Here is a 16,174-nt window from a genome sequence, read left to right on the forward strand (position 1 = left end):
GCTGTTGCTGTTGGCCACTACTCTGCAAGAGAAGGTGATGTGGCGCCTTTGCAGCCATGCTGTGCAGAGCCTGGTTCCTCCCTTGGCTGCAGCTGCTCCTCACGGCTGGGTGGGGGCACCCGTCATACAGCTGCACGTGGAGAACCAGGCTCCCCTGTGGCATGCAGCGAGAGTAAAGGCTAGAGCTTTCCTGCCTCTTTGCTAGTGCTGATCTAGAATGGCTTTTGCTTGGCTCTTTTTGCGCCATTGTTAATTTGTCCCGGGTTCAGACGGCACTAGAAAGGAGAAGCAGCTGTCCCGGTTCCTCGTGCCCGCTGTTACCCGGCTGTTGTTTCACGTAGTACAGATTTTGTTTCCAGTTGTTCCTCTTTATGAGTGGGTTCACTTTGCTATGCAGAGAGACTTAGTTTTATACACAGCTAAGAACAAGAAAACGGGTCTGGAGTTTTACAGTACAGAGCCTGGGATAGAGGCTTGGCGCAGAGAGCCATGCATGCTCAACACTAGGCACCTGGGGTGGAGCAGTTCTCTGAGCTTTAGACCCCGTGCTCTGTCACAGAGATGCTCAAGGACATCTGTGAGTGAAGACCCATCTGTGGCCATGCATCCCTTCTCTGTTCACAGCCATGTCCCTGGGGATCCTGCCTCAGACAGGGTTGACTGTTAAAAGCCTGATGAAAGCCGGGCGTGGTGGTGCACGCCTTTAACCCCAGCACTCAGGAGGCAGAGGCAGGCGGATCTCTGTGAGTTCAAGGCCAGCCTGCTCTACAAAGCGACTCCAGGACAGCCAAGGCTACACAGAGAGACCCTGTCTCAAAAACAAACAAAAAAGCCTGATGAAAAATGCTAAACAGATCCCAGACTGTTGTCTATGCCAAGCAGAGGACACGTGTCCCCGACTCGCAATGGCCATCAAGCCTGTGCCCACACTTAACACCAGAAAAGCAGCTTGCCAACGCAGAGACTCCAGAGCTATGGCTGGTTTGCACCGCTCTCCTTTATTAGCTCAGTCTGTCCAGAGCCGGCAGCCCAGGATATGCACACTCTGTAGTGAGGTCAGTCTATGCTGTCGCACAGTTGCTCATGTTTGGTACCACAAGGTGTTTATAATTCAAACAAAATCAGACAGATTAACAATTTTATGTACAGTAAAACAAAGGGGGAGTCATTCAAGTATCAAAATATGGAAACAAAGATTAAATAACATTTTTCTTACAGTCCAGTCCCACTGTCCGCCATGAACAGCAACTCCCGTGGCCTGCAGTGCAGGTCTGGGCAACTCACAAGCGTCTTGATGACTGCAGCCATGTGGTGAGTGCTCAAACCCACGGAAGGCTTCATAAGAACTCCCTGACAGGCAACCTCAGAGGCGGACACAGGGCCTGCAGGAGCGGGTCTCCTGCTCAGGGCAGCTGGCTAGCCAAGAGGCAAGTAAGGGAGCCTGTGGCCACTGGGGTGAGGGCACTGGGCACATCTTACCACTCTCATCAGAATGGCTCCTTCACAGTTCAGGCACAGCCTTGGTTGTCACAGGACATGAGTCACACAATTGCTAAAGGCAGACCCTTCCACTGCACACCTGTCCTGAAAGGAGAGACCCACCCGAGGAAGAGGAGGAGGAGGAGGAGAGGGATTTCTTGACTATTCAGAAACCGATCTTGAAAGCGACAGAGCAGACAAGACTCTGGTAGAAATCACCCTGAATAAATAATACATAGCAGCCAAGGGGAAGAAGTGTCTGCCTGTGGCTTTACAACACAATGCAGCTTGAGCTCACTGTAGTGTCTGCACTGCTCCCCAGGCCTCGTGGCCCCCCCCCCCCCCCCCCCCCCCCGGGAGCGTGCTCACCTCTGGGAGGGGGAGGGGCTCAAGGATCTTCTCTGGGTTCTCGAGAGGTGGAGCACGAGGCAGGAAGTAACTACCTAACCCAGTACCTAGCAGTGGGAGACTCCAGGCTCCTTCCCAGAGAGGAGCTGTGCCCTGGCGGCACCTGCTGGGCGCTAACGCACAGCAGACAGAGCCAAAGCCTGAGGGCCTCGCAGAGGTAAACCCTGCTTTCCACTCTGACCAGCCACTAGGTGAAGGTGCCCAAGAGAGCTGGCTCCCCCGCACGTGGCCAGAGCTGAAAGAGCGCTGCCAGGCGAGCCTGAGGCCTGCTGACGTACCCTCGGGCTGAGGGCTTCTCTCTCTCTCTGCTCCCTATGCTGGAGAGGCTTGGCTGGCCTGCCCCTCATTGTTCCTTAAGCCCAGGAGGGTGACTACCACCCCAGTCACTTTAAAAAAGCAAAGCAAGCTAGCAGAAGAGTTTAAGGGACACCACCTTGTCCTCAATACCATAGTGGGGGAAATCAGAGTGTTACCTGACTAGTTCTACATCTAGGACAGATGTGTCCAGCCAGCAACACAGAACACAACAGTCACAAACAATCACTGAGGCCACATAAGCCCCAAGCTGGCAAGCTGCAGTCTTAGCTGACATTCCCATTAATGCCCCAAACAAAGCCACTTCTCCCTGTGGACATGGCTGGGTGGCCTGGGCAGTGCTATGTGGACAGGCGAGCAGCAAGGAGTCCCCCGCACCACAAACTACCCAGTCATCCCCACTGGGAACCCCAGCAACTTCTGCTCTGGCTCAAATATCACCTCAATAGACAATGAAGCCTCAACTCTGCCGTAAGCCGCCCACAGACCCTGCCCTCCTGTCTCTGGCCAGGCTGAGAGCCCGTTCTGAAGGCAGAGGCTCATGAGAGTTTCTGGCCAGTCTCAGTTCCTGTCTTTAAAGACTGGCAGCTTTACCAAGAGGCTGGAGCCAAGTGTTAAAAAGTTATATATAAAAATTCCTTTTCCTATTAAAAACACATGTCCTGGACAGGCCACTCCTTCGGCCATCCAGAGTTTCGGTCTCCTCAGCTAGATGCCTGGTGTCTTCGCTGCCTCCAGGGCAGGGTTAGTTCTGTGGATGGTGGCAGGCCCAGGCCGCGCAGCCTGCGTCTTCAGGGCTGCGGTGAGGCTCTCCGTGCTGGGGCCGGAGCCTGTGCAGCACAGCGTGGCTCCTCAGTGGCTCAGCTTGGCAGAAGCAAACAATGAGGGAGGAAAGAGTTAACCAAAGGGCTGCGCAAGGTGGAGGAAACGGAAGGACAGAGAGCAGCACAAAAGGGCCCTGCCTCCCCTGAGCCTCCACAGCCCACAGCCCACTGCTACTCCTGGCCCCTCAGCTCAGGAAGGCACAAGGGAAGGCAGGCGGGCGAAGGGCTGGCCCTGGCGCACAGCTTGGGTGCTGCCTGACTCGGGGCTCTTCACTGTGTACTACACTGTGCGCAGCACAGCCGCAGCCATCACTTCTTCCGTCTCCTGACACCTAGGCTGATGCTCCCACACAGGGCGTGTGGGGCTTCCTCCAAGACTCAGCTCCATGGTGCTAGGTGCTGGGTGGGTGCGGGGGGATGACTGGTCGGCGGCTGTCTCAGGTCCCCACCACCACAGGAACCATGAGAACACAGCTGCTCAGTCTCTGCCCTGTCCGAGGCAGCTCCACTCTGAGAAGGAAGAAGGCGCACTTGTGTGCAGGGCACGCCTCAGGGAGCTGGACTCCAGAACCAGGCCCACAACACAGAACGGGGCTGAGCACACACGGGCCCCTTGGGAACCTGTTGTCTGGAGGAGGGTCACAGCTTCTGGTGTCACAGCCAACATGTGCTCAACAGTGTAGCTGGCACCAACCTTTGCCCTTAGAGAAAGTCTGTCCCTGGCGAAACCTTATCACCGGGCCTGACCAGGAGAGAAACCAGCACCTGAGAGCAGCATCCAGGCACTGGGCAATCACAGTGGTGGTTGGGTCAGGAAAGGTGACAACTGGTAGCTCTTGGCATCCAGCTGTGACCCAGGACAGGAGAGGAGAGCGACCTGGGAGGGAGCTACTGTGGTACTGCAGAGTGAGCCCCCACCCCTCACCTCACAGTGCCTGGTACAGAGGCTTTGGGAGCCTCAGAGCCCTTCTGGTGCCTAGGAGGCCCCCTTCAAAGGCAAGTCACCCCCAGCTGTCCTCAGCCCAGGGGGAGGGTTCACAGTGTGGGTGGTGTAAGGAGCTGTGAGTGCGGGAGTGTCTAGAGCTGCTGCCAGGAGGGCAGGCCCCAGGGGGTGGGGCCTCGGTGGCTGCAGCGAAGGAGAGTTGAGACAGCAGAAGATCGGGTGGCAAAGGCACAGTGGGGGCAGTGGAGACAGGGCAGCTGTTTAGAAGATAGTGGTCTCATACTTGGTGCTGAGGCTCCGTTTAGGATCTGGCTTGGGGTCCACAATCCAGGAAACACTAGCGTGGGACGGCGCCTCCTGGTCCGTCTCAGGTGGTTCCAGCTGTCAAACAAGAGAGGGGGTAGGGTTAGGACTCCAAGCCTGCCATTATACTGGGGCCCAGCGCACCTGCCCCTCCATGGAGCACCTAGGGACGGACACGTCCAGGGAGGATCCTCAGCAGCTCCCGGGGACTGTTCAGCTGAAGGAGCCTTGCCCCACTAGAGCTGACGCTCTGGGCTCTGAGCCACAGTGCGGCCACGGTGGGCGGGAAGGGGTAACTGGGTAGCAGCCCCAGCCCTTGGGTCCCTCTGGCGGGCGGAGGGCACATGACAAAGACAAAGGGCAGAGCACACAGGGGAGGCATCTCCAGAAAGAAAGAGTGTCACACAGGCAGAGCATGAGGCCACCAAGGCATGAGACAGCTCACGGGTGTTTCAGGGAGCATGACACACAAGACAGTGGGAGGCGGAAAGACCTTGACTCCAGGACTAACAGACGGCAGCGGTAGGTAGGAAGGACGGTGGGTGGTGCAGGTGTGACAGTAACAACAGCGAGTATCGGGGGGCGTCGGCACCTGGGGCGCAGAGCAAAGCAGACAGACAGACACAGGGATGTCACTGGGTGCTGCAGCCATGCGCGGCAGCCCCACAATGACCGGGCCAGGCCCCACATGGGAAGACACTGCTCTCAGGCCAGAAGAGCCCAGGGGGGACGGGGAAGGGGGACTCAAGGAAGTGGGCTGCTTTCCTGGGGCAGCTGCCAAGCAGTGGGAAGACACTGGATGTGCCCAGCTCCACCCAGGCCCTGGGGTGCCTTGTAGATGAGAGACCACGTACTGCAGACTTCCTCATGCCGACCCGAGGCTTAGGCACCGGTTTGGAAGATTTTGTCTCAATCATCGCAGCCGCAGGGGCCGCCATGGTCCTGGATTTCTGGGCCTGGAGGGCCAGCTGATAGGCCACCTCAAACGCCTGCCCCAGGGTCAGGATGATCTCGTAGGTCAGGTTCTGTAAAGAAGCAGAAGGCCAGGTAACAGTGCAGCCTCCAGCAGCCCCTGCGCGCCTCCCCAGGAGCAGAGAACTTGGAGCACAGTGATCACCTCACACCGTGTGCGCCTCTGTGAGCCACAGGTGATCTGCAGCAAGCCCCGGATGGGGAAAGGAGAGCTAACACTTCTAGACCACAGAGCTGCCACGGCCCAGGGCTACAAGGTCATCCTGTAGCCTGTGTGTGGAGGCAGCCCCAGAGGGCTGGACACTGGTGACTCACTCAAGGAGTGCTGAGGACAGAGTGTACCGCTGCCAGTAGCTTGGGGAGCTGAGGCAGTGGGTTGACAAGCAACCGAGGGAACCTGTCCCACCCAGGAAACATGTAGCTAGGTAACCAGGGCCCAGGGTGCCATGTCACTGCTGCCTGCTGCTGTCACAGGGACACTCACCACATCCACTGTGCTGAAAACGTGGCAGTAGTGATGGCTCGTCTGCAGGTCCTTGGTGATGTAGGCAAAGGTACACAGGTCCTCTGGGTCCTGCGCGGCGCAGGAAATGTTCCGGATCTCATGCTCAGCGATGACATTCTGCCAGGAAAAATGTGTTCTGGAACTCAAGGTTCCCTCAGGGCACCTTCCGGGGTTACCATCAAATAAAACCCACTTTCTCCTCAGTGGGATTGAGGACTGTGTCTAAGCCTGCTCACGTAGGTGCCGGACCTCAGCCCTGACCATGGCCAACAGGCAGCACAATGTTCCCAGGCCAACGCATGCTCCATCTACCCACTCCCCCCACCCCACTGCCCCCCCGTGACACACACACAGGAGGGCAAAGGATGGCTTTCAGGTGCACCCCAGGTGGCCTATGGTTCAGTGAAGAAACCATTAAGGCCTGTGCCAAGGAGGAGAAAAGCAACTGTCACCACAGCTGGGACAGAAGCCAGATCCCGGGACAAGGACCTGTGCTGGGATGGGCAGATAGGGAGGTGGAGTCCCAGTGAGACGGGCTCCACTGCTGCCCTCTGCACATGAAGTGAGCCAGGGATTCACACACTGGGTGCTTGCTCCCCAGCTTGTGGTGATACCTAAGGAGGTGGGCACCGGCAGAGGAAGGGCATCAGAGAACAAGCTCTGGTGGTTATTCAGGGCCCTGGTCCCTCCTCACTGCTTCCTCGCACACGTGCTCCCACCTCTGTGACTTGAGTCACCTTAGACACAAAGCCAGAGGGCTGCGGGCCACAACTTGGGAGAACGTAGGCCAGACGAACCCTCCGTGCTTTGAGTTGGTTCTCTGGCGCTTGGTCACAGCAGTGAAAAGGTAAGGTGAAGGGGAGCCATTGCAGCGACTAACCTGGCCACGCGGGCCTCACACCCTTGCAAAGATATTTGTGGACAAATTTGAAAATTTGGGATAGAGAAAGAGTAGGATGCTGCCAGCAGAGTTTGATGGGAAATGCTGGAGGAAGCTCAGCAAGCGGGGACACTGGGCTCACGAGGGTCTGGTGGGAAGGTGGTGTGTATTGGGAACTGGGCTATTCATGTCACACCGTGACAAAGAACTGGGTACATGTGTCCCTGTGCCTAGACTAAGAAGCTGAGGGTAAAGATGGCAGACCCACGAGCCCACGTGGAGGCGGCTGCAGAGATGCCCAGCACTCAGGAGCGAGTATGGCTGTCATTGTTTCAGTCGGGTTTATAGGGGAGACTAGAAACAAGCAGCAAGGCAAAGAGACGGGAGAACATGCAGTTTGGTGGGAACCACCGGATGCAGCTGGCTCAAGGGCGACGTGGCTTCTGAAGACAGTAGCCGCCTTACAAGGAGACAAACACTATGCACTGGAGCAACAGGGACAAGAGGACTTTGGAGACGGTTCAAGCATTGGGCAGACCCCACCCATCAGGCAGCCTTCTCCTGGAGAACAGCTGCTCCCCAGGGTGCTCCACTTGTACAGGCCAAGGGAGGTGTCCTCTGGGATCCATCTGACAGTGCTCACCCACCCCAGTACTCATGCATGCCACAGCACGGCCAGGAGGGCCACTCCTAGTACATGGCAGGCCTTGGTACCGCCCGCCTGTGTGGTGCTAGCTTTGCTGGCATGAAGGATGCAGAAGATACAGGGTCTTGAAGGCTTGCACTCCAATTTAAAAGGAAGGCCTGGAGCCAACAGTGTGTGGCGCCGGGAGTCTTCTGGGGGGAATGTGAGAGACTGTGAAGGTGAAAGCAATGGAGGCTCAGAATATGGACATTTCCCAAGAAAGGCTGGGAGCAGTGGCCAGAGCCACCGAGACTGAAGAGGCCAGAGCTGGGCCGGTGCGCTTCCCGAGGCCACTGGCGCTCACAGCACCACACACAGGTCCGGGTGCCTGACAGGCTACAAGCACTGCTCACCTAGCTGGGCTCTGGCCCACTCTGGTCTGGTCTTTCCTTGCTATTTTATTTCCTCCTTCTACAGTGAGTGTTTATTCTGTGCCATTTGTTATCTCGGGAGCATGTAATTTAGTTTCTGATTTTTCTTTATACAATAAAAATTTTTATGTGTATGGGAGTTTTGCCTGTGTACATGTCTGTGTACCACATGTGTACCTGCTGCCTGTAGAAGCATCAGATTTCCCTGGGAGTGGAGTTATAGACAGGTTTTGTGCCACAATGTGGATGCTGAGAATTGAACCCGGGTCCTCTGGGGGAATAGCCAGTGCCCTCACCCACTTAAAATCTTTCTTCAACCCCAACTTCTGATTTTTAAAAATGTTTTTACTTAATGTGCATTGGTGTTCTATCTGATTGTGTATCTGTGAGACAGCATTGGATCCTCTGGAACTGCAGTTACAGACAGATGCAAGCTGCCATGCTGGTGCTGGAAATTGAACCCAGGTCCTCTGGAAGAGCAGTCAGTGTTCTTAACCGCTGAGCCAACTCTCCAGCCCAATGTCTAATTTTTACAGGGCTCACAGTTGTTTGCTTTGAAGCTGGGCATGGTGGCCTGTAATCCCAGCACTTGGGAGGCAGCGGCAGGTAGATCTCTGTGAGCTTGAAGCCAGCCTGGTCTACACAGTGAGGTCTTGGCCAACCAGGCCTACATACTGAGACCTTGTCTAAAAAAACATTTGCTTTGGGGCTGGAGAGATAGCTCAGGTTAAGAGCACTGCTTGCGCTTCCAAAGGTCCTGAGTTCAACTCCCAGCAACCACATGGTGGCTCACAACCATCTATAATGGGATCTGGTGCCCTCTTCTGGTGTACATGAAAAATAGCACTCATATACATAAAATACACAAACAAATAAATTTTTTACAAAACCATTAGTTTTGAATCTCAGAGGAAATTTTGAACTTGTACTTTTGGAAAGTGCTAGACCTGTGAGGGATCTGAGGTGCCTGGAGGTAGACTAGACGCATTTATATTATAGATGGCCATGCACCATGGAGCCAGGGGCAGAATATTATAGTGAAGAAATGAGGGGTCAGTGTCCCTGAAAAAGGATCACGCACTGCAGGTTGGTCCCGGCTGGTGGTGCTATTCTAGGATGCACTAGAGACCTGTCCCTGGCCTCCCGCACCCGCTCCCTGCTTCTTGAGCAGCATGGTGAACAGCCTCTGCCACATAGGCCTCCTCCTGCCTGGTGCACTGTCCATCACAGACCCAGAAACTACGAGGCAAGCAGCCAAGCACTGGCCCTTCTGAAACCGTTAGGCTGTTTTCTCTCAGCTATCACGTCAGAGGGGACACGGTGTCTGTCACCTGCCAGCAGTCCTCAGGGGCAGCGTACCTTGTTGGAGGCATCGATGAACTTGACGCCTTTGTATGTGATGGACAGGATGATGGTGGGGACCTTCCTCATGTGCTCCGTCGACTTCTGTAAGAAGCGCGGGGTTGGCTGAGAGCACAGCCTTCCCACCCCTCCATGGTGTGGGGGGCCACTCACTTGCTGTGCCCGCCAGCCACCTCCCACCTACCCACAGCTTTCCCTTTCTTTCCATGCTATGTGTACGGTTGCTCAGCCTGCGTCTGTGTCAGCACACCGCGTGTGTGCCTGCCAGCTATCCACTGAGGCAGTTAAGAGGGCATCAGATTACAGAAGCTTGTGAGCTGCCGATGTGGTTGCTGAGGACTGAACCCACGTTCTCTGAAAGGGCAGCCAGTGCTGTCAACTGCTGGCCCGTCTCTCCAGCCCCCTTACCCGCATTTTGGCACAGGCATCTTGAGTGGATTCTGTCCCTCGCAGATCTTTGATCAGCATGGAGCCCAGATACTGTGGGAACGGGCAGAGGGTGGGTTTGGGGACACTGTTGCTGTTGTATAGGATGGCCTCACCAACGTGGGACCACCTGCTGTTAGATGGAGTGATCCTGATTTATCCTCAGCCTAGTGTCCCTCCCCTTAGCACTGCAGAGACTGGCCTGTGGGTCCTGGTCCAGCCTTGTGAACAGTCTGAGGGCCTGCAGAGGCCCAGGTAAGGGGCAGGGAGGGAGGCTGGCCATCTTGGGAGGGCAAGAGTCACTCACATTGGCCTCATAACCACAGGATTCAAAGATGAGTTTTTCCGGCTGGTGTTGCCAGCTCTGCACAGGAGCATAGGGGGCAGCCAGGCTGGGCGGACGGAGGGTCAGCTTGGTCTCGCTGGGCTCCTCCTGTGGACACACAGTCAGATACTGCTCACCTGCTCTGGAGGAGCTCAGAAACTCACTGTCTGCCTTTAACACACACAAAGAGTGGGCAAGCCAGTGACCTCAGCAAGGGCAGGAGCCAAGTGCAGAGGGCAGGGCACTTGTGTGCCTGAGCAGCAGGGGGCCAAGGGAGGTGCTCTCAGGGTGTCACAGCCAGAAAAACCGGGCATCTGAGACAGGTGTAAATGTGTGGGGAGCACAGCTGGGGGCACCATTCAACATAAAGAACATAGGCCAAAGCCGTGGACCCCAGTCCTTGGCTTCCTCAGGATCTGGGCAAAGGATGCATTTTAAAGGGACCCTCTACTAGCGGCTGGGGTGGTAGGAGGGGACAGGGAGGCACCTAGTGACCTGGGATGTGTGCAGGGTGTCAGAGCAGGTGGTAGGCATCAGCTTTCCCGTAAGAGAAGGGACCCTTGCCAGTCTGGGGCCCAGAAGGCAGCTTGCTTCAAGGGGCAGAACCAGAGCTTGGCAAGGCGGGAGGACAGACACCGGATGACTGGGTGACCAGAGGGCCCAAAGGCTGAGTCCAGAGGGTAAGATGGCAGCAGCCTTGCCCTGGTGTGGCTCAGCGAAGCATGAAATAGCTGTGGCCACAGGTGGGGAGCAATAGCATGGCACCTGAGGACCTGGGCTGTGGTTCTGCGGGGTGGGTGGGTGGGACAAGAAGAAAGGCGCGGAGGCAGAGAAGGACATTCTGGGGATCCAGATGGGTGAGAGAAGGGGATGGCTGTGGGTATGAGCGAGGGCCACGCCCCAGGTCTAAAGGGAGAGAAGTGAGGAGGTGGCCTAAGGCCCATGTGGCCCTAGGGGAGGGGTAAAGAGCAGGTGGCGCTGCCTCCTGGCACCAAAGGCGGCCCCCACAGCTGCACCCCCACCCCCCACAGCTGCACCCCCACCCCCACAGCTGCGCCCCCACCCCCACAGCTGCGCCCTCACCCCCACAGCTGCGCCCCCACCCCCCACAGCTGCGCCCCCACCCCCACAGCTGCGCCCCCACCCCCACAGCTGCGCCCCCACCCCCCATAGCTGCGCCCCCACAGCTGTGCCCCCCACCCCCACCCCCACAGTGGCCCCTGTGGGTTCTGACCCCTCCTGCTCACCTGGACTCTGAAGCGCTCTGCCTGAGAGGCTGCGCCGGGGTCGTGCAGGCTGTCATGACGCCTCCTGCTCGTGTCTGCCGAGGGCAGCAGCAGGTCTGCCGACCGCCCTGTACAGGAATCATTCTGGCTCAGCGGGGACGATGTCTGGGACATTAAATCCTGGCACTGTTGGGTAAGAAACTGGTGAAATCCCCAGGCTGGGGGTATCAGCTCTTCTGAGGCTGCCCAGGGTGGCACACAGAGGCAGGGGCTGAGGGGCAAACAGCACATAAGCAGCACGCTGGCCAAAAGCTGGTGTGGGCAGAGGCAGCTAGGCCTTGCCTGGTCCAGGGAAGAAGCAAATCTCCTAGAGGCCAACAAGTCCTGATAGCCTGTCCTATGGAGGGCAGAAGCCACTCTCACACTCATCACAAGTGCAACTGTCTGCCACATGTCACCCCATCAGCAACGCAGAGGGAATCCCCTCTCAGGAGAAGCCTCAGAGTAGCTCCTCCAGTAGAAAACATCCCCACAGCCCTGGGAGCCGAGATACCTTATGTGGCTGTAGCCCTAGCCTGCCTCAGCTTCCTCAAGTGTAAAAGCAGGGGCTTCACAAGGTCGCTGCCCAGCACAGAGCCACGTGTTGTTCTACCACAGCTCAAGAGCTCCCAACCAGTAGCGCTAGGCTGGCTGTCAGGGGCTGGCTGGTCTGAGGAAGCCACAGCCATGAGGTTTGTAAAGCGGCAGGTCTCTAACTGTAGCTCTGAGGCAGGCACTGGGGTGGGCCCAGGGATCCCCAGTGTGTCTCAGACTGGAGCTGTGGAAAGGCCTCTTCAGAGCTGAGTCTATGCCCTAGATGTGGCCCCAGCCTGGGGATGGTTCCGTTAACTTTCTTTCCATAGTTAAAGTGGCCCTTCACTAGCGGCCATCTTGGGTTACAAATGAACGGCATCACTTGACAAAGGACAGAAACCATCCTCCTATGTGTGAGCCAGTGGGGAGGGCAGGCGCTGCTACCTGCTATGTGGAGAGATGTGGTGTTACCAGGCAAAAACACAAAGTGTCCTCATGGACCCTCCCCACTCCCTGAACTCACCCTTAGCTGGGAAAACCTCGGGGGCTTCTGGGGCGGCTCCTCATAGGGCCTGTCTGCAAGAGACGCGATGATACGTTTGCGGTGGCCCAGCAGGTGAACCTTTAGGACCTGGAAGCAGAGGAGCGGTCAGCAGACTCTCCTGCCCTGGCCTCCCAGGTGCCCTCACACTGACAAGCCCCAGCTGCCCTCCTGCCCTGGCCTCCCAGGTGCCCTCACACTGACAAGCCCCAGCTCCCCTCCTGCCCTGGCCTCCCAGGTGCACTCACACTGACAAGCTCCAGCTGCCCTCCTGCCCTGGCCTCCCAGGTGCCCTCACACTGACAAGCTCCAGCTGCCCTCCTGCCCTGGCCTCCCATGGTGCACTCACACTGACAAGCCCCAGCTGCCCTCCTGCCCTGGCCTCCCAGGTGCCCTCACACTGACAAGCCCCAGCTGCCCTCCTGCCCTGGCCTCCCATGGTGCCCTCACACTGACAAGCCCCAGCTGCCCTCCTGCCCTGGCCTCCCAGGTGCCCTCACACTGACAAGCCCCAGCTGCCCTCCTGCCCTGGCCTCCCAGGTGCCCTCACACTGACAAGCCCCAGCTGCCCTCCTGCCCTGGCCTCCCAGGTGCCCTCACACTGACAAGCCCCAGCTGCCCTCCTGCCCTGGCCTCCCAGGTGCCCTCACACTGACAAGCCCCAGCTGCCCTCCTGCCCTGGCCTCCCAGGTGCACTCACATTGACAAGCTCCAGCTCCCAGAGGTTCTTCACAGTGTCAATGGAGCTGTAGCCACTGGACAGGAAGGAGTGGACGTAGTCCTGCAGCCCCAGAGAGTCCAGCCAGGAGGGCACTGAGGGAGGACTGACGCCGTCATAGCCAAGAGCCTTCACCTGTGGTACAATGAGGCAGAAATGGCATCCCTAAGCCACAGAACAAGAACCGGGGGACCAAGGGCAACCCTGAGCCCCCACTTGGCACAGGCCATTACTGCCTGTGGTTGCTGAGGTAGAGGTTGCTGAGTCTGGGGAGGAGGGGCTAGCAGGTGAGGCAAGATGGAGAGGAGGGTGACAGGATGCTTCTCTTTGAACTCTAAGAGGCCACAGGCTCATGAGGACAAGAATATAGTGCATGCCTATGAAGTGGGCACTTCCTGAGCTCTGGGTGAAAGGTCAAGGGGACACTGGCCAAGAAGATGGTACTAGCCCTGGCCTGAGCCAAGGCCCAGGGTGGTCACCTTGGGCAGGGAGCGAGCAGCCTGCAGCAGCTTCCTCCGGTGCTGCGGGTCACTGATGCCAATCTCCCTCAGGTCTTGCTCTTCCATCACGTTAGACCCCTGAGAGAGAGAAGAAAACATTAGGCCTGTCCTGCATTGACACCTGATGTCTAGTCAGGTCAGCATGCCATGACTCTACACCGAAGTTTTCTCTATCATAGGCACTACAGTGAGACGGAAGACCAGGCCCCTGGACCAGCGTGGGACCGAACTCTTGTCCCTTTTGCATCTTTTCGGTGGTGGGGGGTGGGGAGGGGGACAGGCTCTGTGTGCCCCACAGATACATTAGTCAGCCATTGTTAAGCTTGGGTGGACAAATGCTCCCTAAAGATACAGGGGTCCAAGCTAAGCCTTATTCAACATTCTCAGTGACCTCCACTATCCAAACACAGCAGCCGGGGTGGAGAAGCTGCAGAACTGCTGGGCTGGGTCTGACAGGGGCAGTGGGGACGGCTGGTAGGCCACATGCCTGCTTCCCACTTGGCAATCACAATGATGTTAGCATTTGTTAATCTTGGTCACACAGATGGGAAAACGGATGCACTTGGCCATCAGAATCTTCTAGAACTCATATGTGTAGTGGCAGAGCTTAGATCCCAAACCAAGCAGTTTGACTCCACACCTGTAGCCCATGAAGCTGTCCCACTGTAACAGCCATGCGAAGTTTTGTGAGGTTTGTGTTTTGTTTTTGACACAGGTTTCTCTCATTATGTAGTTTTGGCCTGGGACTCACAGAGATCCTCCTGCCTCTGTCTCTGTCATGCTGGGATTACAGGCATCATTATGCCCAGGTGTGAGAGTTTGAGAGTAATTTTTTGTTCATTTGTTTTTTGTTCTTTGAGACAGGGTTTCTCTATGTAGCCCTGGCTGTCCTGGACTCTCTTTGTAGACCAGGCTGGCCATGCACTCACAGCAATCTGCCTGCCTCTGCCTCCCCCAGTGCTGGGATTACAGGCGTGCACCACTATGCCCGGCTGTCAAAGCGTATCTTAAACTCTGCTTCTTCTTCCACCTCCCTGTGAAGGGGTTACAGGTTGCAAGCCCATGCTGGGATTTCATGGTGTTGGAGGCTGAAGTCTGAGCCTTGTGCACGGTAGGCTAGCACTGCCCAATGACCCCAGCTCTCAGAGTAAGGCTTAAGAGCAAGTCCTCCGGTTTTCCTGCCCCCTCTGCCACAGCATCTCTTCCTGAGTCAACTGCTGCCATTTCCTAGAGGCTAGAGTTGGGGGAGATGAGGCTTGTGCCAGCCTGCTTCACCTTGATACCAGCAGTTGACACTGTTGTCAACACTGCTCCCTACTGCTTCCAATTAGCCAGACCAGGCCACCGATGCAGCTGCCTCTCTTTGAGCCAATGGAGCCCATGGGTGAGGGCATGCTCACTCCCAGTGCCTGAAGGAAGAAAGCCCAGTTCTAGATTATACTCAGATGTCACCACCAGAACCCCGAGGCATCACGCCTGCTAGGCAGGAGCCGCAGAGGGTACCCCTTGCTTAAAGGGTGTGCGCGCCTGTCTTGTCAGAGCTTGCACTGTGGAGCAATAGGCAGCCTGTGGCTGCTGTTTCAGGGACACCATTCTCAGTGGAACAGAGCTTGTGTCCCAGGCAGGGATGGTGTCTTCTTGTTTTGTTCAGGCTTCTATGCAGGGGGTCCCTGTCCCATGGTCTGCATGCTGTGCACACAAACCCTCCTGGCTGCAGGCGCTCTTTCCCAGGCCTTCCCGGCTTGGTTTTCCATGTTCTCCAGTGAGGGGACAGACCTTTCTCTGTGAGTAGGCTAGTTCAGCCACCTGTCCTTGGCTGCAGGGCACAACCCTTGCCCACCATGTGCAAAGCCTAGTGCCAGCTTCTAGGTCACCCCACATCGAGATTATCACTGTACCATTTCAGAGGATGCTCTGGCTAGCTGACATCCTTGTTGGCTTTGTGTAAAACCCTCCTTTCTACACCTGAAAGCATCAACTCCCGTGGGGCATCTCAGTGTATCAGGCTTGAGAACCCATTCTGAGGTTAATCTTTAAGCATGGAAATTTTCTTTTTTATATAGTGATGTGTTGACATTTCTTTTCTAAATTCTATTTTATTTGGGGTATTGATGTCTCTACATCCCTTCCAGCAACCCCTTAACCCTGGGTAAGAGAAAGAATGTTAGTGGGGAGAGGGGGCACAGACCCCTTTACTTCTCCCGGATGTTTAGGGTCAATTGGGCTCTTTTGGGGCAATACCAATCTCTGTCAACACAAACGCAGCAAGCAGTCTCCTCCGAGCTGCTGTGTTGAAATGTTTCTCTCCAGGCGCCACACTGTCTGTCTCTGGTCTCTCCTAACTGTTACATGTCCCACGCCACCACAGCATGCCACCCCCTTTCTCTCCAGGCTCTTCTGTTTATCTTCCTCAGGGTCCTAGACCGCATCCTCCTCCTTGCTGCAGGAGTCAGGTCCTTACCAGCTGGCAAAGACCACGCCCCGCACGAGACAATTATCAGCTCTGGACAAACTAAAGCCCAAACCAAGGTCTCACACTTGGGATTAAAATGAAAACATATTTGCATAACATAACTGAGTTTATAAAGAAACCAAAACTTCCATTACAGTGAATCCCTCAGACCAGCTTTCTTCCCTCCCAGGCAGAAGCTGTCTGCTGCTTTGGCAAGCTGTCTTTCACACCAACCTGAAATTATATTTGTAGTTCTGGGACAGCTGCTTCTGGGCCTCTCTCGGGGTTCTTTCTAAAGATTTATTTATTTATGTACATCTATATTTATGTATGTCTACATGTACAGCTGCACGTAAGAAGAGGGCA

General features: G+C 56.2%; 1 protein-coding gene across 8 annotated transcripts in view; it reads right to left on the minus strand.

The window, feature by feature from the left end:
• Positions 1-972: 972 nt before the first annotated feature.
• The window catches only part of ANKS1A (ankyrin repeat and sterile alpha motif domain containing 1A), a 155,058-nt gene continuing 139,856 nt past the window's right edge, over positions 973-16,174 (minus strand). For 4 of the 8 annotated variants that reach the window (XM_084754172.1, XM_084754177.1, XM_084754176.1 and 1 more), the window contains 11 exons: positions 13,336-13,434; positions 12,839-12,991; positions 12,121-12,228; positions 11,046-11,210; positions 9,781-9,906; positions 9,456-9,527; positions 9,045-9,131; positions 5,729-5,866; positions 5,127-5,297; positions 4,766-4,864; positions 3,075-4,350 (listed from right to left, as the gene is read on the minus strand). In XM_084754172.1, coding sequence (XP_084610298.1) covers positions 4,231-4,350; positions 4,766-4,864; positions 5,127-5,297; positions 5,729-5,866; positions 9,045-9,131; positions 9,456-9,527; positions 9,781-9,906; positions 11,046-11,210; positions 12,121-12,228; positions 12,839-12,991; positions 13,336-13,434 — 1,338 coding nt within the window. In that variant the 3' untranslated portion in view covers positions 3,075-4,230. The other 4 variants (XM_084754173.1, XM_084754175.1, XM_084754171.1 and 1 more) reach the window with 3 other exon arrangements.

This window comes from Acomys minous (assembly GCF_964271855.1).
Source record: "Acomys minous genome assembly, chromosome: 13".
Lineage (NCBI taxonomy): Eukaryota > Metazoa > Chordata > Mammalia > Rodentia > Muridae > Acomys > Acomys minous.